This window comes from Hippoglossus hippoglossus, chromosome 3, assembly GCF_009819705.1.
Source record: "Hippoglossus hippoglossus isolate fHipHip1 chromosome 3, fHipHip1.pri, whole genome shotgun sequence".
Classification (NCBI taxonomy): Eukaryota; Metazoa; Chordata; class Actinopteri; order Pleuronectiformes; family Pleuronectidae; genus Hippoglossus; species Hippoglossus hippoglossus.
Window position 1 is genome coordinate 30,121,956 of NC_047153.1, and position 24,814 is coordinate 30,146,769.

Genomic DNA, 24,814 nt, shown 5'->3' on the forward strand with positions numbered 1-24,814 from the left:
GGAAGCAAACCAAAGACAAGCAGGATATCCGTTGAACCGGAAACCCGGTGTCATCAATGCTGGAGATATGGCTGTTAGCTCTCTCTTTATATATCAGACCCAAACATTGGCTAACACGACATATTATGTTTTAGAGGCAGAATAACTCTATCGACAGCAGTCGCGTCACTGTCTTGTGTTAGAAGAAGAGTAAGAATTGAACAGTTTTATATATGTCTCACTTGCATGAAGTGTGAGCTGTGCTGTTAGCTACCTGCTAGCAGGCTAACGTGTTAGCTGCAAAGCCGAGACAGGAGCCACCTGTCACCCAGCGCTGCTCTCTTCAGGCGGTTCATGGCTGATAGGTAGGACCTCAAACCAAAGGAGAACTCTGCTTTTTCTGGTAAAGTGGAAGCAATTATATCGGGAACCCCCCGCGCCTAAATGCCCCAACAAGGCCCCAGGATGAATGGGTTTTCTCTCGGTGAACTGTGCTGGCTCTTCTGCTGTCCGCCCTGTCCCAGCCGCATCGCGGCCAAGCTAGCTTTCCTCCCGCCGGAGCCCACGTACTCGGTGCACACCGATGCAAACGGGGTAGCTAGCTTACATTTAACCGAGCGGGCGGACTGGCAGTACTCCCAGCGAGAGCTCGACGCAGTGGAGGTGTTCAGCACCAGGAGCAGTCGGGGTAACCGGGTCGGCTGCATGTTTGTACGCTGCGCCCCGAACAGTCGCTACACGCTGCTGTTTTCCCACGGTAATGCCGTGGACCTGGGGCAGATGTGCAGCTTCTACATCGGCCTCGGCTCCAGGATCAACTGCAACGTGTTCTCCTACGATTACTCAGGCTACGGCGTGAGCACCGGTAAACCCTCTGAGAAGAACCTGTACGCGGACATCGAAGCGGCCTGGCAGGTCCTGAGGAACAAGTGAGTTCACTATTGAATCAGCAGTTCATGCAGTAAGATAACACACGGTCGTATTAACAAACGTACACTCTAAATTAAAAAGTGCTGACTCTGTTTATCATTGTTAACCATGAGTTAACTGACACAGCAGAGAAGGCTTGCAGAAGACGTGTGCTGTACACTCTGGTGTCTACTGTGTGCTGGTGCAGCCTGGTATGTTTGTGTAAAATGAATTTGAACACATCACATTTATGATTAGTCTGCACTCTCACAGACTCAACCATAAATCAAGGTGCAGAACGAACAGAGGCAGTGTCTCAATTCGGGGGCCTTATCCTTCTTAGGCTGCATTTGAAGACCGATTGACCGATCACAGCGGTTAGACTATCACAATTCGAAGGCTCCTCCTAATGTTGCAGACATTCCACCTCAGAGCAACGTATGCTCCACCAAGTGGACCCTCCCTGGCCCAACATATCCCATGTGTCATTGCACTTCGGTGACGAACTGGTTTTCACAGAGGTAATGGTGTCAAAAAGCGAGGGGGAAATGTAAGAATAATTTATTTTTCATTGTAAGAACTCGACCAAACAGCTAACTACATGGTTAGGTGTTAACCACATGGAAAAAAACGTTTTAATCAACCGAAGAGCTTTTTAGTTTGTAGCTCTGTTGCTTGGTGATGTCTAAAAGAGCAGGACAAGCTGGTGATGCAATAAGAAGACCTGAATGTCTCATTTCAGTTCGGCCAATGCTCTCTACACGGCCGATAAAGGACGCAGCCGGCGTCGTCTGTGTGACTGGGTCCTCTGAAAGATGCTGCCCTGCAATTGAGACATGGCTAATTACTGCATCCCAGTTTGTGGGCTGCAAGCAGACACATAGTGACTGGGAAGCGTCCCTGTGGGCCATGCCTGTTGTAGGGCTGCTGACAGGGTTGCTGAACACCATAACTTAATAAAATGATGATCACACGTACGCTTTTAGCAGTTGGTGAACTTTATCATGACTAACTCCACTTGGACACACGCCATGTAACCTCTGAACTCTGAAGTGTGATAATGCTGGATGTTAAGCATAATTTAGATCACACATTAGATGCGAGATGATTGGGAGTGAAAATGAGCAGAGGGGGGGTTGAGTATCTACACGCAAACACAGACGCACATACAGACACCGACTCAGCTGATGTCTCTGACTCACTTCAGTTTAAAGGTTAATTTGTTTGAAATCACTGCCACAATTTAAATACTGACCACATAATGATCGATAATTTTCTTAAATGAGTAAAATATTTGTTCATAGCTGCACGCATTCACTCATAAATGACTCCGCTCATTCTCATCATATCGTGCTGAAACGCACACAAACTCACAAATAAACAAAAAGTGTCATCGGACACGTGCGCACTCAGTTTGGCTCGCGCAGCCGGGGATGATAGAGACGCAGAGGAGCAGTAAATTACTGACAGAGCCGACATGTATGAAAATATCCAATTATGACCCAAATATGATTCGGTCCCAAGCATTTTTGAGAGACAAAATTAGTTTTGCTGAGAACAGTGCTCGAAAAGCTGCCCTCTAGGAGAGCAGCGCGACTTCCGCAGCTGAGCTGACCTGCGCCGCATCCGGTGTGTCAGGTCTAATCTGTTAACATGGACGCGGAAATGAAAACCAAGCTGCTCCACGGCTATTCCGCGTCCAGTGTACCTGGGCGTAAGCATAGACAGTTCATCATTCTTTAAAATAGAAGCTCTGTAATTGTGCTTGATATAAACCACTGCAGCAAAAAAACAATTGTGCTTTTAATTTGAAGACAAAAATAACAAACATGAAGTGATTCATTTCAATGTTGCTGTCATGACAGAGATGAGCACCCACTGCACCTGAGAATGTCAAAATGGCCTGGCAGTCATTTTTGACCCGCAATTTGACCCAGTCGCCAACTGCTGCTGTAGTTTATCCAAAGACATTGAAGAAGATGCAACTGGGTCCACAGACTGACTGCATGATACCCCCTATCCCCGCTAAAATACACACACTGACTGCTATAGATCGTTAGTTGCTTTTTTTAAATAAAATTTGTATGAATATTGAACACATTGTGTCCAAATAGCCCCAGTGCCCCAAACTTTGCACCGAACTTCCCGTTACCACTAAGAATACACACGCCAAGTGTGAATTTGATTAGAAGAATGGTCCACATACATACTGATACACAGACTGTGGAATTAGTATGTAGATGTCAATCGGGGCGGCTGTGCCTTAGGGGTTAGAGCGGTAGTCCTCTTATCAGAAGGTTGTTGGTTTGATCCCAGTCTTCCCAAGTCTATATGGCGAAGTGTCAAGATACTAAAATTGCCCCTTCTCATAAAGATAGTGCTGCACATAGATGCGCTGTATGAATGTGTTTGAATGGGTGCATGTGAAAACTGCACTGTAAAGCACTTTGAGTGGTCATCAGGACTAGAAAAGCGCTATATAAATATACAGACCATACCAATATCAACTAATCTCTCAGATATACCTGGTACGAGGTGGTCTGATGTTCATCACAATGCCTCTGTTGTATAACTGATTGAATACTTCTGAATTTAATGCATATTTAATGAAAGAACCGACAGTGTAATTGTCCTATTGTTATTGTCCCTGTGCTATCAAATAATGATAAAGGCCAAAGTCTGATCATTACTCCATATAAAATTAAGCAAAGCCATACATTTCTCATTCCGCACATGCCTTAGATTAATGTTCCATTCGACAGACAGTCTAAAGTAACTGAAAGAAAAACAATACCGTCTCTCCCCACATACCTGTTTAAAATGAAAAATGTAATTGTTCCCTTGCCCTTTGTAGAGTGAGCTACCCAAGCATTCAGTATAACAGTGTTAATCATTAGGCTCTTCTTCGGGGAACTAAACACCTGAGGAGGAGGTTTATGTTTATTCAATATATTTTTAATTACATTTTGTGAAAAATCATTCAGACTGTGCCTTTAACACAACTTTGTCCTTTTACTCAGCTTTCAGGGCATAAAGACTTCTAAAATAAAATATTTATTTTGCTCAAAGATCAGTTGTCTTGACGTTTTGGTTATTGCTGGGTTTATTGTCCTCGTTTTTTAAATTGCATATCCAGACAGTAGGCTTTAAAGATGCACTACACTCCCGTAATGACCAAAGAGTTCCTCCGCACTCCGGTTTTCTTTATGGCCATGGTTTTGGAACATCACAGAGTTCAAACTGAATTAGAGGAAACATTTAATAAAAAAAACAAGGGAGTGTGTCTTAAAACAAATAAAGTAGGATCATCTGTGACCCCATCACCATTTGGGTTTATAGACATCAAAGCTCAGCTGGTTATTCCAATAAGCCAATTTCTTTGAGTATGATTTTCTTTCATTATGGTTACACAGGCCTCATCATATCAGTGAGAATGTGGGCTTTGTGGTTGGTGGTTGAAAAGCAGCCCGGGGGGAAGTTCCTGTGCTTTTATTGAGAGATAAAAATGAAGCATGGAAATATCTTGCCTCTGAGCCTTGGCTTCATTCTGTCTATGCTGGACATTGCTCTGTCTCTGATGTGGCTGGTATTGGCAGAACAGACAGTGTGACCCTGTACCGATGATGTGCGACTTCCCAAGTGGCCTAAGCAAAGATTCCAGCCTGCACAATCTGAGATTTATTTAAATCTATAGAAGCATCATGTTTTCTTCCCTGCATTTAGTTTCCCTGCATTTCAAGTCCCATTGAATAATATTTTACTTTACCATACCTAGCTCAGGGATGCTGTATTGCATTTTCATCTTTTGTGGGTCTAGTGTTCACTGCCGTTTATTAGCATGAGCTTTGCAGTTTCACTGTAAAAATATAATGAAATGTAAAATTTGTTACATATCATTATATACGTATATTGCTGTCTCTTAGAAACAGGCTGGAATTGGGTGTCTTCAAAAATTCCTAAGTTCCTAAGTGTGACTTTGCTATGGTATATTTTGTGAACATATTTTAGAACAATGGTGCTGTAGTGTAGAGTATAATGGGCACTGCCATTGTTGTTGGTATCTTATAGATAAAAATGGATCACTGTATAATGCAATTGCATATTGCAATATTGTTATATATATATATATCATGATGTTGTATAAAAATAACCCTAAATATTAATGGAGTTTGAAATATCTTTTTGCCAGTTTGGTGAATTAAATACCCAACAAATCAAGGTACTCAGTCACAAAGAAATCCCATTTAAATTCCTTTCCTAGTTTTGCCATGCCTTCTCTTTGCAGGTAATGTCACAGTCCCTCCAACTAGGGATGTCGGGAATAAACGGTTTTGCGATAACTACTATATCTAACTATGGTGTCCTGCCAATCGCGAGTCACGTAATTTGTGTGTGCGCTGTGCGGTGAAATATCTAGCAAGTCATGTTTTTGTGTGCGCGAAGAGGGAACTGATGTAACAGCCTTATTTCCACCAACGCTGGACAAAAAACTCCCCGGAGGAGTTCACAGCGAGAGGAGAATCCTTGTTTACTTTCGGTTTCTGACTAGCTCTGAAGCAGCGGTTGACACACCGCTCTCTCTCTTCCTATCAACCATTGTAAACGTAGCTGAGAGTTTACTTCACCTATACTAAGAAGTAAAAATATAATGACATGAAGAATGTGGCTTGAACCAGAACACGTTTAAATTTTCACAACTATTCACACTTCACTCCCAAAACAGATCAACTTCTGTCGGTGACCCTTCCCAATAAAAGTCCCAAACAGATACACTGCTTATGATGACAGGAAACACAAATTCACTGACCAACCTTCCACAATAAGGCAACTAAATAAAATAGCTTACATAAATTACTTTTAAATATCCAAACGTTACACTATAAAATCTAACTGGATATATTTGATGATAATAATAAATATTTTAGTTCATTAGCTATATTATAAGCTATATATATATATGCTATATATTGCTTTTGTATTTTTCCTTATATAGTATCGATAATCGTGAAAACCGTGAAACTGATATTTCCTCTGACAATAATCTTGGCACTAAAATTTCATATCGTGACATCCCTACCTCCAACACTATTTTGCAGCAGCACTATCACTGCATCCTGGACTTAGTGCTGCCCAAAAGGATTGTGATTGGTTTAAAAAAATGCAAACAAGCCACAGTGTTCAGCCTAACCATTCTCCTGCACTGACAAAGCACTTTCTGAAACTATGAAAAGCTGTGACATTGCATAATATTCAAGTCTCCTGTAATAACAACACAAATACCTTTCTCTCACCTAAAAGGTTAATCTGCTGTTGACCTCCGAGGTACATTTAACAGAATCTGAGAATCCAAATGAGTCCAGCTCTGCATGGTTGATGGTATGTTGTGTTTAGATTACTCCTCTTTTGTGAGTAATGATGAGCTGTTGGCTGTGTTTTATTGATCATATTTTCCGACAGCATTGTCTAAAATCAATTTTCACAGAGCACCTTATCTTAGAATATGAACATCGTTTTCAACCTTCATAATTTCACCTTTGGTAATCCACCTGAATGCCTCAGGCATCACTAAGGACAGACCCAACATGTCATCCACCAGGTCTATTTAATGACCTTAATCAAAAGTGATTTGTAATGCCAGTTGTGTCGGAAAGCCTTTTTATACAATTCTCCCACTAGGTTTTAATGAAGTAGAATGATTTAAGCGGCACATCACAGCTCTGATTTGGAAACAATAATGTCTGATGAAACAATATTTCATCTAAATGACACTGGCTGTTTCTATCATTTTCACTGAAAAGCTTTTGTGTTTGATGTGTCCCTTCAGAGCAACTGAGACACTGAGGTCTTGTTTAACAACCCCGTTTTACTTTTTTCTACCCTCTACCAACAAATAGTCTTTTTGCAGTAATAACGGCGCGTGACAGAGCTACAGGATGTTCTGCTTGTTTTTCCATTATTTTTTTAAGATTGGTTTTGTGATATTTAAGTCTGTATTGAGTTGAATTATTGTCAGGATGAAGGAACATTTTTGTCATTTTGGCAGAAAATGTAAGTGATCTATTGCTTAGATCAGTGGTTCTCAACCTTTTTTCAGTGATGTACCCCCTTTGAAATATTTTTTCAGCCGAGTACCCCTTAACCAGCGCAAAGCATTTTTGGTTGAAAGAAAGATGTAATACACAGTGCTGTGCCATTAGTGTCGGAGTTTTAAATTTGAAAGTGCCTAGTTACAAAGTTTAATAAATCAATCAATGTGCATAACATTGCTCATTTGTAGTGGTCTCTTGAACTATTTGGAAATAAAAAGATATAAAAATAACTAAAGACTTATTAAAAAAGAAATAATTATCTTAAAGTGCCCTCTTTTGGGATCATAATAAAGATATGTTCTCAAACTGAACTCATGAACTTAATTATAGATAAACACTTCTTCACAAAAAATAAATCATTAACTTAATTTTAAATAAAAGATAAGCTCAAAATAAAAAATTTAAATATTTATCATCTTTAAAATCTCTTCTTTAAGGATCGAAAAGAATACTGATCTTAAATTTACAAACTGTCAACACTGAAGATTACATTGTTGCATTGAACTGAGTGAGTGCTTTTGTATTTACATTTTAGTGAGAAACTTGTGCTTGTGCTTCACTGAGGATCTTTGTCAGTCTTGGTGGCAGGGAAGCAACTGCTGTGATCAAGCTCTTCTCCAGGCACAGTCTGTTTCTTTGCTTTGTTTTAATCACAGTCATTGCAGAGAAGGAGGCCTCACATAAATATGTGGAGGCAAAGGGTAGTAGCTGCTCCAAAGCTTTCTGTCCCAGGTGAGGGTGCTCCTGCTTCACACACACCCAAAACTGTGTGAGTGTGGATGTGGCAAACTTCATCTGGAGGCCACGGTCAGATGACACTTCCAGGAGTTTTTCCTGATAAGTGACAGGTAGCTTGCTTCCGTTTGCTTTGGGGAGGCTTTTCGCATCGTGTCTTGATGACCTGAATTCAGAAAGTTTCCTCTTAAAAAACTCAGGTGGCTTACCAACATGACTTTCATGTTTTGTCTGGAGATGCTGCTGAAGATGTGCTGGCTTCAGGCCACTGTTGGCTAATCTCTCCCCACAGAAAAAACACAAAGTGTAAATAACCCAATCTATGTTATTGTTAATATTGTTGAAGTGTCTTTCTGTTATTTTATTGTGAAATATTTGCTCGCTTTAAGGTCAGACAATTTCATTTCCGTTTTTGTATTACATGCTTTTATTTTGAAAGTGTTCCGGTAGAGACGCGGACTTCCTGTTATGAATCTGTGACTTCACAACGGAAAAGTTTTATGTTTTAGCAACCCTCCGAAGAGGCACAAGCTCTTACGGTGTTGTTTAGGGAAGGCTCAAATAAACCTGAAAACATCAGTTAAAGTCTCGACCATCTTTCGGGGGATATGCTACACAAAGCCTTGGGTGGGTGGCAACTCGTGGACGTAAATCCCATTACATTTCATTTAGCATTAAAACATATTCTTGTGAATACTGACGGAATTTTGCCGGCTCTGGTTTCGCCTTCTTTGGCACTTGTCCCTCCGTGTTTTCAGCGGCATTGCTGCTACGTTTTAACCACGACTCCATTGTTTGAGTTTTCAAGGCGGCAGTGATGACAGGTGGCGTGTGCCAGGTTGGGTCAAACCATCCTGGTATGGGGGAGACTCTGGGTTTTTAGGATAATGAAATTGAATAGCCTACTGAATATAAAATTCAGTTCATGAACTTACACTTATATTTTATTGAATATTTATTAAATAACAATTTTTAAAGGATTTTTGAATGGATGCTAATTTTAAATATATTTAAAAAAAATCTCACGTACCCCCAGGGGTACGCGTACCCCCATTTGGGAACCACTGGCTTAGATCACTTGCCACCTCTGAAAGCAGTAAGGGGATTTATTATCTGTAGTGGATAAAACTATTTAATAATCCTCACTGTCTTATATAAACTGACCTGTAGTATAATTTTTATGCGAGAAAAATACTGCTTCTTCCATTTGGAGACTGTTCTACCTTGGCTTTGACGTCCAGTTTTTTGCACCAGTCCTGATGTTTCCATGGAATTTATACACCGCATGTTTGAACAAGCTATTTTATACTGGCTTGAGTTCGCATGTGGAAACATTTTTCTCTCCTTTTCTTTCTCTCTCCCTCTATATCTCTGTTTCTTTGGAAGTAGCCCAAAGACACGATTTTTCCCTAAACATAGTTCATTACAATTGTTGCCACTCCTTGAACTGTGAGTAGCATCAGTAGATTCGCTCATTAATTATACAAGAGAAAATGAAGGTCATTATTCTTTTTAATCAAACATGTTTTTATTTTGGAATATTTAACTGGCTCGATTTCAGCCGTTTTAAAACTTAACACAGGCACATTTGGCCTTCCTTTCTCAAACAAGGGCCAATTTTGAAGTAGTGTATATTCAACTCTGCTTGTATTTGTTTTACACAAGCTTTGGTTTATAATCAATATAATCTAATTGACATTAGAATAAATTATGCAGATGAGACAAACATCTCTGTGGTCTGTAAGGTTAAACTGACATTGACTGTTCATTTGGGTTTGTTCAGACCTGTACTTACAGCTGTCCACTTGTGATTAGATCTCTCAGGATGGATGTTATTACAAAGTCTGAATGGAGTCTTAGAATCACGATGTACATCATGTATGAACTGGGCTAATTTGATGGACTTCTGTTTTTTAGGTCTCTTTATCTAAGTTCACTCACCCAGCAGGTGCGTGTAGGTTGTCTAATTGTCCACCGTTTATTCATTGACTTTGAGCTTTCATAGTGTCTGCCTCATTTACTGTGACTTTCTATCATCTTCATCACCACACAAAGGGGAAGTTCTGGATTAGCCCATATGTGTGTTACAGTCGTTTCTTTATAAACCCAACATTTATCCACTGAACCGTATGTTGTGCTGACACTTTTCACCTAATTATAGTAGTTGCAATTACTAACTTATATTAGACCTGTCCAGTTCAAGACCCTGTCACAGAAACTGCAGTCTATAAGCTTCCACATTTTATGATGAAGTCAATTCAGATTAATAAGCATGTCAGACTCGTGTGATTAACAAGTGTATATACTTCAGTTTGAACAGAAATCTGCCTTTGCTGTTGAATGGTTTTCACATTTCAGTCTTGACTGCCGCTCAATACTAAATTAATAACATGAGAGCTGGTATTAAACTAAACTCCAAACGTGTTTTGTGGACTCAAACACTTCACCCAGTAGATAATGAGTGGATTTTTATTTCTGGGTGAACTATTTCTTTAACAGCTCCACACCAAACAAAATACTGATTGTTCAGTGAAATGCAAATTCCTGCAGATAATCCTTCAACCAAGTTGCATGAATTTATTTGTTAAAAACAAAAGAGCAGATATCACACCACGTTACTTCCATCTTATCTGAAAAAACGGCGTTGACTGTTTTGGAAATGAAATTGTCATAGAGACTCTTGACAAGAGGGACAAACAGTTAACGGTTTCACGATTAATCACAATAAAATTCCTGATGGTCAGCATTACCATATGAAATTAAAATTATCATTAAAACCGCAGTTGATTATCACGATGTAAAGTTTATGGAAAAACACTGTCCCGCTCGCAGGTGCACTGACGCAGCATGCACCATGGGCTTTGTTATGTGCATTTGTGAAGATTGATTTGTGTTTGTTTGATTCACTCTTTTATAGGGGATGTATATAAACATATTTTTAAAAACGTCCAACATTTTGTGCGTACGCAGTTCACCTGCCACACACGAGACGAGATATGACTTGCAAAGCCAGAACATCAGTGTTAAATCGGATTCATGATACAACACCATTGATTAATAACTAAATGTGATCGTCAGTTTGTGTGAAGATCGTCAGAGATGAGTAGACACACACACACACACACAGCAGACAGATTTAAAGCAGATTTATGACGCAATGCAGTGATTTAACTTCATTGTTGCAGAAGAGGCATCGCTCAGTTTATCCATGAACAAATATGAATTCAGCAGGGGGTTTTTTAAGATCAGTTCTACGCGTGAGTGATTAGAAAAGAGCAGAGGAGCATAGTTGCTTGTTGACCAGCGCTGAATGATGTGCCTCAATGCAGTGGTGCTGCCAAGAGGGGGCCAGCGAGGCCACCGGACACAGAAAAGGCTTTCATCAGAGTTTTTCACCACACAAGCCATTTGTGCATTGATGTGTAGAGCGTTAAAATATAAAGAATAATAACATCACCATTGATTTATTATTTTTAGGGCTGTCAAAATTAACGCTTTAACGCGGGATGATTAATTTGTGGAATAACCTCGTTAATTTTTTTAACGCATGTGCAGAATGACCTGCTCCATGTACCCATACCTGCCCCTACTCACTCGCTCAGAGCGACACAAGCAGTGAGATCAGAGCTCGTTCACGTGAAGCAGCCGGTCAGTGACTTTGTAGAAGAACAGTGAAACACAGAGTTTCTCTGGTCACAGCTGCTCAGTGATCAGCGCCGCTGCGTCATGATCAGAGCAGAAGCTGCAGTTGGTTTGTACCGAGCTGGAGTTTCTGTGTCCTCTCTGCTCTCACTTGAACTAATAAACACTCATCACTAGTTATCAGGACCTGATCAGCACATGAAGTCACTTAGTGTTTGTTTGATTCGCTCCGGAGTTTATGAGGCTGCATTTAAACATCATGAAAATGACTCGTCTACATGTTGTGCTCAGTACAACATGTAGACGTGACGCTCACAGTCAGGACTCAGTGTTATGAGTGGAGCGACATGCAGACATGATCCGACACCATCGATTCATAACCAAACACATGACCGTAGGTTTGTCACCTAAATCATCCCAATAAAAAATGAACTATGAACGTGAACTAGTTCATTTTCATCTGCATGAACTGAACTTAGAACTCGATCTTTTTAAGTGTGAACTGTTGTTTGCTCAGAGGCATAGCAAAGAGAGACACATTTAATTATGGTGTATGTTTTAGTTTGATTTTATTTTTTAATCTTAGTAACTCTTTTCATTTGGACTTGTCATCAATAAGAAAACAAATGTTAAATGTATAAATCCGTCTTCTGTCATTTATCTTTCCGTTCCCACAATATACATAGAAATGGGGATGAAAATACTTTCATCATTTTTATTGATAATGTATATTATGTCAATATAAAACTTATATGTAGTTTGTGTATCAGTAATTTTTTAACATTGACAAAACATTTTAACCACACTGCGATAATACTGACAACCATGATCATTTTGTTCACTATAATCGTGATACGTTTCCTTACCATTTCATCTCTAGTTGTGGGTTTGGGAAACTTGTATACATTGGCTACTACAAAAAATGTATAATTATAATTGACACAAATGGCACAGGCGTGTATTAAAGTTTGAAGAATATTTCAAACAAGTACTTGCTTGAAATTGTCTCTGTTAAGACTCAGCTATATTCTCAAATGTGAACAACACACTTGGTATTGTAATGATGTCTGTAGGATCACAAGAGTCTAAACTCCATTTTGGGGGTCTTTTTGGTGTCAGATTTTTTGAAATCCATGATTGTTAGAGCTATAATCACCTTCACAGTGGTGAAGTGTCCTGTCAGAGGCGTTCTAGTGTTTGGTGAGTCAGCTGGCAGCCTGTAGGCACTTTGTTTATGTGTGGGGTCATAATCTCCTATCAGGATGACTGTTCAGTTGGGTTGCTGCTTATCAGAGGCATGATTTGTCTAGGCCAGCAGATTAGTCACACTCAAGCTGTTATCTGAAGAGCTGTTATGATGGCATCACTTCATAGGACACATACAATCTAACACCTTTTGTCCAAATCCTTTGTCATGGCTGTCTGTTAAGCAAGGGCCTAATCCTTCTGTATATACGTGTTGTGGCAGAGGGCTGCTGAGCGTTTCTGCTCAGCCTCTCTCTGCATTTCCAGCACTGTCAGGAAACGGGACGGTTTGCTTAAAGCTTCCTAGGTTGTGGGCTCTGCCAAGGGAGCATGCCTGTCCTCATTCTCTTTTCCTCTCCCTGGCAAACTCTAGACAGGTCTGTATTCTATCAGCACTGTCTTTGACCCCATAGTGTTTCAGAAGAGAGGCTGGGAAAAGCTATGCCACTGTTCAGGTCAGAGTTCACTATTGTGCATCAAACAGTGCATACCTGAATCCATGAATCCTCTACAATGTTTTTCCAAGTACACTCAAAAGAATCCAGACGTAAAAAGAGATGTTGCTCTCACTGAGCTACAAATATTCAGATAGGATGGGGTTATGGTTATTTCATGTGGTCCAGGCATCTGTGGACTGTTAATAAGTTTTACCACAAGCTCGCACAGGTTGCATCAGTTGGAATCTACTGATCTGCCTTATACAATACAACATATAGTGGCTTCACTCAGCAATGTATGAATACACATTTGCACTAAACATGTAATGATATGAATCCAATAACGGTTGTCACAAGGTTCAAAGTTTTCTTCCTTTTTAAATATCTCCAAAGGTCTTCATTGGAAAACAGTGTTGTCTGATGAAGACCATTCAATGTGATTGAAAGCTCCTAAATATAAAAGCATAGTGAATCTTGACTAAACACTTTCCCCAAGTTCAAGAACAAACTTTCTTGTTATAAACTCTCACTTCCTCACATTTTCACAGCAAAACTAAACAGTAGCAGGCTTTTGAGTGGGAGCATTACAAAATTTGTGAAATTAGTAAATCCTGCTCTCAACTTAAAAACCACACTCTTGAATAAAGTTGGGGATAAAAAACATGTTCCCATAGTATTTTAATAAATCACAAATGATTTTTGCATTAATCTGAGACTTTTCAAACTTGGCCTTCTCACTGCTTTGTCATGGTGTAACAGTATTAGATACAAGGGACTGTTGATGGTGAATTTCTTGGACCTGCCAACTGCTTGACAAAGCCAACATTAAAGTTTTCCCGTATCAGATCTTAAATGAATATGAATCTGTGATATCTATCCACAATGAATAGGAAACAATAGCAAGACTTCACATTATTTCAGTGGACCAAATGGTAAAAGGGGGCTTTATATTAAGGATCCTGTTGGAAATAAAAGTCAGAATTACTGACATGTCATGTACATTGTTTTTGGAAATGTGATTTATGATAATTTCTAAGCCTATGATCCACCTTATTCCCATGCTTTAGTGTTAAAAAACGTTTATTTTTTTCTGCTACTGAATGCCAGAGCTTACATGGCTAGAAAATTTCCTGCACAGTCAGGGAATTCTTTATGAGAAGCCTGCTGACATTAATGCTGTCCTTTTTATGGGGGCAGTTGGGGAGAGGGACGTGGAAGAGCAGAGACACTTAATGGTTTAAAGTAGTCATTGCCGCAGTGGCATACTTTGACTTAAACATGTTTGCACACACTTGCACACAAAGACGCACATTGAAACATAAAGTCCTTAAGATATTTCCCAATGTTAAATACAAATTTTATTTTCTATTTAAAATGATGTTATACATAAATCTTGTTTCGCTGTGTGTTGTTGTACAGGTATGGTGTAACACCTGAGAACATCATCCTGTACGGTCAGAGCATTGGTACTGTGCCCACCATTGACCTGGCTGCTCGCTATGAATGTGCCGCTGTCATCCTACATTCTCCACTCATGTCAGGACTACGGGTGGCCTTCCCTGATACACGCAAGACGTACTGTTTCGATGCCTTCCCCAGGTGAGTCTCACACACCACAGCAACATTTACCTGGCCAACTAAAAGCCATAGGGCTAGGAAAAAGCCGAAAATGTATCGCAACCAACTTTTATATCTTCTAACTGACCTAATTTTGCTAATGTCGATTAATTTGGTTAATACTTTACCCAATGCATGCATTAACAAACTGTCAGGTTTCCGCTATGTTCCGTGCCACATCACCCAGCTGGTTGTCCTCACTACCCTGCTGACCTGCACTCACATTACACATCAAAGAGATAGTTCACCCAAAAATGAAACTTCATTCATTATCTTCTCACCCCTATGCCGATGGTGGGGTGGGTGAAGTGTTTGAGTCAACAAAACACTTTTGGAGTCTCAGGGGTAAACATTGTTGCAGCAGAATCCAATACAATTGAAGTCAATGGTGAGTGCTTCTTCAGACGTAATAAAACAACAGAAAAAACATAACATGCCCCCATATTGCTCATGTGGTGTCATCCAAGTGTCTGAAAGCCCCAACATTCATATTTGACTTGAAATGGCATCATTTACACCGTGCTCATATCTTCCTACGAGGTGCATTCACGGACCCTCCGACACCCCATTGTGTGGCTACGTCCGCTAGCTTTGCTACTTCCGCTGGACTTTTAGGCTTAATACATCATTTTGAGTCTAATATGAATGTCGGGGCTTGCGGACACTTGGATGGCACCACACGATCCGTAGGAGGCATGTTGTGTTTTTTCTGTTTTATTGCGTCTGAAGAAGAAGACACCATCTACTTTAATTTGATTGGATTCTGCTGCAATGCTGTTTTTTTCTGAAAATCCAGAAGTGTTTTGTGGACTCACTTCAACCACCCCTCCATCAGCATAGTGGTGAGGAGATAATCAGTGAATTTTCATTTTTCAGTGATCTATCCCTTTAGGAATCTACATTCTCTAATATCAAGTTGTGTTTTTTTAGCTTTCTTATTCCTCTACCAAACAAACGTATTACTTAGATGTAATGATTTGGTATGCCATTTGCTACTAATTTCGATTTGATAAAATAAAGAGAACCCACTTCATGTGATTGCTTATGTTAGTGTCAGGTAGCTAGCATGTAGTCTAAATAACAGCTGGGTTGCTCACATTGTGGAATCTTGTTAAACTTTTAATCACATTTTATGTTAATATCTTTATAGCTGTAATTTTGGACTTGGAATTAGAGTCTGTCAGTCGGTGCCCTAAGTCTAATGTTGAACCAACAATGATAAACAAACAACATTGGGTACTACTGACCAAAACACTATGATCTCAACATTAGGGCTGCAACTAACGACTATTCTGATAGTCGATTAATCTATCGATTATTGAAACGATTAATCGACTAATCGGATTATGAATCACACAAATTCTCAATTGCTCTTATTTAGCCATCGGCTTTTAAATTTAGCTTGAGGTTGTTCGCGGCATGTGATGACTGAAAATAAAGACAATAAAGATCGATACTTCATTCAAAAATGTCTTTTAATAAACTTTGCTGCATATTAGGCTACTAGTGATACAAAAACAAAGAAATCAAGTTTTTGTCCATTTAAAACCAAGGACAGGCAAAATGCTAATACAATTTTTTTTATTTAAATTCAAGTTTCCGTTTTTCTGTAAACAAAAGGACAGGGAAAGTAGCAGCAATAAAAACATCAACGAACAAAACTACAGTCTTCTTCTGACTGCATAATTGTGGTTAAATAAGATGTTTGTCAGGCAATAGGATAACATTACGCTTTTAAACTCGCTAAAAATTTTTTTACATTCAAACCATATTTTTGTAATGGATTCCAGAATACTGCACACAGGTATTGTGGGAGTTGCCAAGACAACTCTGTTTATATAGCAAGCTAGATAACAGGCTATCTTATCGAGGCGAGTCTGCATCGTCTACGTTATAATGTACAACGTGCCTCCTCTTCAAATGCTCGTGCATAACGGACGTGCTCCCATGGAGAGCAAGGTCCGTCTTACAAATATTGCAGGTAGTTTTTTTTCGGGCTAAGTTAAGGGTGAAATTCTCCCATACTTTTGACTTTCTGGTACGCGATGGTGTTGCAACGGACGCCGCCATTGTGCTATGTTTTGTCGCTATTGCACATGCACGACTTTCAGAGATAGGAAGGGAGCGAGATCGCTCACTCCTCAGCTACTTCCAACAGCACCTCCGGTAAAACGACGTTTAGCATGAAAAACACGCGCTATGACGTAACCAACGAATCATCGACTATTAAATTCGTCGGTGACTATTTTTGTCATCGTTTTTTGTCGACCGCGTCGGTTAATCGTTGCACCCCTACTCAACATAGGGTAATATCAGTGTCATCTTTTAAATCCTGCATTTTCAAGTGTGTACAAATAAACTAGCTTATTTTTCAGTTATTACCCTCTTGTTTTTCGAAGTTGGTGAGACTTTTAACACTGAATGTTCTCATGCTGCAGATATTTTGTTGAGGTTTGTGTCAGAGTGGCAAGATAAGATGTCTGGAGTCAAAGCTTTTCAGCTGGACTTTTGTAAAACCAGCAAGAGCCCACCGGCAGTATAATTTAGTTCCCCAATCAAGTTTGATGCTGGGGTTTGGCCTCCTTTTGTCTTCTGTATATCATACATCACTTGTAGAGTTGTTGTTGTTGTTGTTGGAACAACACTTTTCACAGGTGATACTTATTTTTGTAGAATGAGAATATTTTAAAGGTGAATAGGCTTTGGATGAATAACATTTTTTATGCTGGATACCTTGGGCGCTAAGCATGGAAAGATGGCCATAAGGCCAAAATAAGGTCAAATCAATTATTGGTCCATTGTTAAAGCTCACTGGCTTTTCTTTAAAAAAGTTCTTTGACACGCCCCACTGTGGACAACGAATGTCTGAGGAACATAGCATTGTTGATGAAGTAATAAACACTGTGAAGGATTCTACTCGGTATTCCAAGAGCAAAAAAAATAAGATGCAAACAACTCATCTGTAGGAAGAATCAAAGGTCCAGATTAGAATTTTCAAAAAAGCACAGAGAGGATCTGCTCAGGGTCCAAAACATATAGGTTTATGTGGGAAGCTCATTTGTGGTGGTGTCTTGGCTGCTTCTGGAACAGAACCTACTCTTACCTCTGCCAAGAAGGTTATGTTCTTGTCTGTTGGTTTGCTTGTTTGTTTGTTGGTAAGCAAAATTAGACAAAACACCTGAATGGATTTCTATGGAACTTGCTGGAAAGATGCAGTATGGGTCAGGGAAGAACAATTAAGATGTTGGTGTAGATCCACTTAGTATTTATTTTTTTACATTGCAAGGTAGCATTATGCAAAACATGATGGCAGCAGCGGAATGGAGCCAGAATTCTACGGAAACTTTTGTTGCCGGTTTACAGGAAAAAAACCTAAACTGGAGGAACTTGATAATGCAGCAATTCTGAACTCTGGTTTGTGGGTCAATGACGTATAAGGATTTTCAACAGGCCAATTTTAAAATACAAAAAAAAAGATCTATTATAATTATTCAAACATTAGGAATGTTGTGTATACATAAAATCATATAAAAATTTCAAATTATTTGATTTGAGTGTTTTTTCATCTAGATGAATTGGCCGTGGCCTTAAAAAATGTCATGTGGTGCGACCGTAATTTATCTTAAAATGAATTAATTTCCTTAATATGCTAAAATTTTTTTTTACAATTTCTCAATAATAGTCATTTCATTAGTAACAAAGTAGTTGCATTTCTTTAGAGTTTTTGTAAATAATGATCTCATATTTTTGTTCTATAATGTCACCGTCCCCTTATTAAATGTAGTTAACAGACTTATTTTTCCAGTAAAGTGCATAAAATTGATAAAAATGTTTAAAAAATACCATTCATTTAAGCATACTGTATCAGTGATTAATATTTCATATTTACTTTAAATTTAATACAGGTCTTGGTGTTATTGGTCACACCACATGATGAGTGGTCGCTCCAAATGATATGAAAACCTCCTATTGTTTAAAAAGATCAATAAACAATAAATTCCATAAAAAAATTTGACTTAAACCAGATTTTATTAAAATTTCATAGAATTTCACGAACACAAACATTTCCTAAACATTTTTTTTTTATAAAAATCTCATCAAGAACATTTAAGTGCAGCACACATTGTTGTGAACAAACTGGCTGCTCTTGTGCTACATCTACATCAACCAGAACTGGTGGAATGTTCTCCATAGATGGCGGCGTAAGGTCTAACACAGCGTTTGCCATATTTTTACTTTCTCTGTAAGCTGTGGATGCAGCCCTCCATTTCTCTCTGTTTCCTGTTCTCTTTCTCCATCAACTCCCTTGACTTGGCATATGGAATCTCTCCCTGCTGTTTATTTCTCTCGTAGCTGAAAAAGATATGTAATGTCATGCCATAAATCAATAAGTTATTTTGGACTAATGATAGATGAACATTTTAATGCAAATATGCATTTCGTCCAGTAATGAAAAACACATAAGAGCAATATGTACTTCATGTTGCTTTATTTGTAGTTGAGCGGTTTTTATTTTTCTTGGAAGTGGCATCTGGTAAAATAAATTTAAACAGTTATAAATAAATAAACACATAAATAAATAATAAATTACTAATAAATTCATAATAACCGAGATAAGATTACATGTTACATTTTTGGGGTAGTATTTATTCATGATTTTGTACAATAATTAAACATAAACCGTTGTTTCTGAAATATTAGAAAAAAATACTCTAATTGCATAGAAATATTTTCCAAATAATACTAAAATAAAGTACTTTATGTATATAAATCATTAATTGAATTTAAAAAAGCCCCAAAACTCCCAATCTAGGACATATATCTATCATGTAAAACACTCTGCAATGGTCGCACCACATTTGGTCGCACCACATGATATTTTTCTAGTTCAGTCAAAATTTACAGCCACAGAATTGGCCACCTAAAGAAAACAAACTAGGTCAGCACAAAAGGTCACTATGAAATTTATAATCAAAATATATATTTTTTGAAATAACTTAGAATTCATAGTTTTTTTTGAGGTCATGATATCCAAATGTGGCAACTACATACCAGCTGTGAAAAAGGTTATTTTTTTCCAAATTTGAGAGAGTTACAAACCTGTTGCTGCTTCCATGGGTCCTTGGCAAAATGGTTTATGATGCAACTTCCTGTCTTTGAATGGATTTCAACATCAAAGTCCCAAATTGGTCATTTGTTGATGGTCGCACCACATGATATTTCATAAAATGGACATCATTGGACAAAGTTTGTTTGTATACTATGATGGAAATATAAATGCAAATGCTTTGCAATTTTGTACAGGACTACAAAAGACTTTGGAAATCATGCCAAATATGGCAGAAAATAAATTTGAATAGATTTTGAGTAATTTCAAAGAAGTTTTCACAACAGCAGTCATGGCCGGACGGTTGCACCACATGATATTTTGACACTTTAAAAAACAGAAACATTTAAATAACTAATGGTTTTTGGAAATTTAAAGTGTGTACATATATGGGACAGGTACTACATATATATGGTATTTCTTTATGTATTTAAACCTTTTTTTTAACAGAAGAAAGTGCAGTCGGACAGAAAATATAGGCGTCACGTCAATGACCCTTATATAGAATAATATGAAATTCTTTTAATCAAATTAAGATTCTTGTATTTCATATGCGTTTTCCTGACATCATATGCCCATGATGCTAGTAATCAGTATTACATTTAAAAATTTAACCAGACCAATGAAAACAATCAGCTGGTCAAATCATGACAATTGTCAAAGCTTGTATCTCCCATTTATACAGATTTGACACATTTCCATTTTTATAAGTGAGTAATCAAATGGTTCTGAATTGAGACCAGCTAAGATGCTCCAAGTCAGTAGGCTGCAGTTGTTACTCTAATATGTCAGATATTCATTGTTGTCATGTTGTAGTTACTGCTTGACAACATTAATTGCTTGTTAACATTAAACCAAGAAAATGTAAATAGACATCTACACCGAACCCTTGATTTTTACTTATTTATAACTTAAGATGCTTAAAAATATGAATTGCCTAATATAATTGGATTCTGTAATGGATTTTTATTTTATAAGATGAGATACTGGATTTGTTTAAGAAAATGCTATAAACCCAAGCCCGAATAGTCTGTTAACTTTAATCCAGTGTTTTTCACTCCTCTGTCACAGTTTTTTCTTTGTAGCTGTTACATTCATATAAATATTGGGTGAGATAATATGCACGTTTGACAGTCTCATCTGCAATGATTCAGTCTGTATACCCGACCAGAATAATAGTTTAATTCCATCTGGAATGAAATTAGCTTGCAATTATTTCCCTGCATTTATCTTCCAACTAACCTCTATCTGAACAGCAGGGCACCACGAGGTTTAGCTGCTACACTTAGTTGTAGGTGAGGATGATTAGTGAGGAATTTGAATGCATGGCAGACACTGGAATTTGGTACAAGTTAATCCAGGCCACACAACACTGATCATCATTTAACTAAATGTGTATGAGTGCATTACACACAGACATATTTATACCAACTTTGCAATGCATTTGGAATTTTTGACCTAAGCCATCAGAATTGGAGCTAAAGCAGTAATGCAGCTGCACATTTGTTACAACTCCAGTCCCACTGTCGTCTTCTCAGAGTCTCGGGACTCAGACTATGTCATGTTGGCTAACATGCCGTACCTGCATTGGAAAGTTAAGTAAAATAATAATTAAGTATTAATTATTGAAATTACTCAAGGCAGAGTCCCCTGCGATTGTGGTCATCAATGTGTATTAAAGCATAATAGAAAGCTGGATTTTACTGTTGTAGCTCTTTGAGGCAGAGCTCAAGGGATATCAATCTGTCCATTTAGGAAGCACAAGTGTGAATCAATTTCACCTGCTTTGGTGCAAATGAAAGTGACAACAGGTGCAATAGAGAGGCAAAAGCAAGACAACCTTAAAAAAGGAAATGGTTTGTATGTGGTGGCCACAGACAATTGCTTATCCTTATCCTTCCTGACTGATTCTTCTCAGTTTTGCGTCCGTGAGGGCCAGTCAATGGCATCTATTTAGATCTAGTTATTTTATATATGGAGAGAAGTCCCCTAGTTTCCACCCCAGTGAGTCCAAATCTTCCATTTATAACCGTGAAGAGTAGCTGTGGTCAGCACTCTGATCCAAACTGACAGAACCGTAAATGTTTTCATGGTTTGACCCATTATTTTCCTGTTAGCCCGTCGCCCTTTCAGACTAGCCCTTGATATGTCTCTGTCTGTTCTCTCTCCGCAGTATTGACAAAGTGTCCAAGGTGGCATCCCCAGTGCTGGTGATCCACGGTACAGAGGATGAGGTCATCGACTTCTCTCATGGTCTGGCCATGTACGAGCGCTGCCCCCGTGCTGTCGAACCCTTGTGGGTGGAGGGAGCTGGCCACAACGACATCGAACTGTATGCCCAGTACCTGGAGAGACTCAAGCAGTTCATCTCCTTCGAGCTTCCCACTTCCTGAGGGGAGCTCAGCCATCAGGCTGGGGTTCATCTCAACACAATCAAGAAGCCTCATCCTTATCATCTCCGAGCTCCCATTGTTGGCAAAGGGCACAGGACTGGAGCAACTTCATCACACTGTGCTCCCCTGTCCCTGCAGCTGTTTCATGCTGGTAACATGTTGTACACTGCAAGAGGAGCTCCTTTTAGATTGTTGAGGTGCAGCTGAGCTAAAGACCAGTCCCAGCAAGAAATACAGCTTTGGCTTTAAATGTAATGCTCCTTCATGTGGACCCAGTCTACCAATGAGCCCGGGCCTAGACACTGTTTGCACTCGCTGCTGAATCTGGACTCATTTTCCACTCCAGCCCCCCCCCCCCCGGTCTTTAGTGTCTCTCAATGTGAGCGTCACTTTGTCACATTTCCTTTTTTTCTCCCACTGCTTTTCCCACGATCCCTTGCTTTCCTTTTGACTGAGTCTTTGCAATGTTCAAGCTTGATTTTTTTTTTTTGTATTCTTTTATACCAGGTGAAGAAGTATCAATTTTGCACCAAGAAATACAAATAGAAGTTTTGTACTTTTTATGTATTTTTAAGTTGCCATTCAGGGTTGATTAAACAGTTGCACTTTTAAGGTGCTGACATTTTCAGGTAATGATTTTTTTTCTGTCTTTTGAAGATGTTTATATACATTTTTTGTTATTGGCATTCCATGTTTTTCTTAACTTCTATTAGTTTTTTTTCCAGACTTGTGTATAGAAGCTGTTAACCAGAGTGCATCCCTGCACATCTGGCCTTTATAGCTGTGATCTTTGTGGTCCCTGGTACATGCAACACCTGGCATACAGGGGAAAGATTGCACCAAACTTCATTGAGAAATATAACATTTTACAACATGCCTTGCTTATTGGAACACACACACACACACTTGGCCAATTCTGGTAGCGATTTTATCGAACCTTGTTGGGGGAATTTAAACACAACCTCAAATCTGTGGACCATTTGACATTGTGATATTGGCATCAAATGCAAGTGTGTGAAACTGCAAGTAAGCAACGCAGCAATGAACATCCCAGATGTTGGGTAATGTAGAAGTTTACCTCAATAGAAGAGAGAGCCGCATGTATCAGGGCTGCATGTCTGTTAACTGGACATCATGTGCTAATGAGACTTGACAACTGTTTCCAATAGGAACACACTTAACTCAATACTGTAAACTGAAGCCAGGCAGCATGGTGCTGGGTTTACCTGCGGACTAAAGACACTGAACTATGAACCCTGCTCTATGTGAACGTATTCAAGGTGCACATGCTGCTGGATTTGGATGTGTATTTCTAATTTATTAGTCATTTCACACTACAAGTAAAGCCTTACGTTTCGTACACATTTCACCTAGACATTTCTGGCCTCTCGTGGGACTGATAACTGCTGCTATTTATCAGAGGAATCAATCAGTCGCTCATATGACAGCTGGACACTGTGTGTGGGGGGTACTGACATGACAGCATGGTACTAAAACCAAATTCAGCCTGACCATCACCGTCCCCTTCGGTCACCCATGTGTTCCCGCCTGTAATGGGAGCTCTGAATGCCCCTCTTTTACAAACACTGTTGTCTTCTGAGCCTTGTGACAGTCTGGAGTTGAAGCTGGGATAAGAACAAAGACAAGTGAGAGATCTATGAAGGGGAAATTAAATGTTGATCACATTTGACAGTTGTGGCTTGTTTTTGAATAATTTGTTCTTTTACCAAAACAAATGGGGGGGAAAATAGAAGTATAACACTAAAGGATGGAGTTTAAATCACACCAAAAAATAAGTGAAACACTACCACATTGAGGAATAAGCTGAAATGTCTTCAGAGGTAAGTTTGTGTTTGAAGGATATTTGCATAGCAACCTGTGATGATCGTTGACTGATCTGTGTATTGCTGTGAAGTGGTTTGTCAGTCGGGTAGTAATGTTTTCTGATTCTAACTAATGTTGGGCCGGTGTTCTGGTTAATGAGCCTTCTCTTTCTCTCTAGTGTATCTCTTCTAGCTCCTCTTTTTAAAGGAAATAAACACCCTGATCATTCTTTTGATACTGACATTTTTACAAAGGCTTTCCAAACTTAATGTTGATAGATTTACACTGATGTGTGTCTGAAGCCAGTTCGTATGATAATCCTCTGTATTGGTATAATTCAATATCTTCTCTATACATATTAGCCCTTACACAGGGCAGTCTAGTCTTATTGATTTTAACACTGGATTCACGATATGCAAATAAGACACATGATGCTTGTAGAATCAGATTTGTAATGGGGTGTAACATTTAAAAAAGATGAAATAAGCCTTAAATATACCATGAAACAGATTGTTATACATGTGATGGTTGTTGCTAGAAGGCAGCACAATGGATGTTTTAATGCTAATAAAGGATGCATGAAAGTGTGTGTGACCTTATTGTTCCACTGCGTTTCTACAGTCACCCTTTATTATTGCCTGTCCTTACTTTCCAGAGGCTTGGTTCACTCTATATGAACTGGCTCATTTACAATGGGACGTCAGTACGGTTTCACCTGAAGCATCCGTGTCTGTATGAGACTGTAGATTCCTACTACTAATGCCTCCTGCTACTGAATTCACGTACAGTATGTCGCTTTGAATGCTTACTGTGATACATTTGACTCCTGTTGGGTTT

At 38.9% G+C, this 24,814-nt stretch overlaps 1 protein-coding gene across 1 annotated transcript; it reads left to right on the plus strand.

Annotated features, from left to right (window-relative positions):
* Positions 1 to 24,565, plus strand: abhd17c (abhydrolase domain containing 17C, depalmitoylase). Its single transcript, XM_034581698.1, has 3 exons — positions 1 to 908; positions 14,456 to 14,635; positions 21,934 to 24,565. Exons 1-3 carry the CDS (start codon positions 424 to 426, stop codon positions 22,151 to 22,153), a joined length of 885 nt encoding a protein of 294 aa, XP_034437589.1. The 5' UTR covers positions 1 to 423; the 3' UTR covers positions 22,154 to 24,565.
* Positions 24,566 to 24,814: the final 249 nt, after the last annotated feature.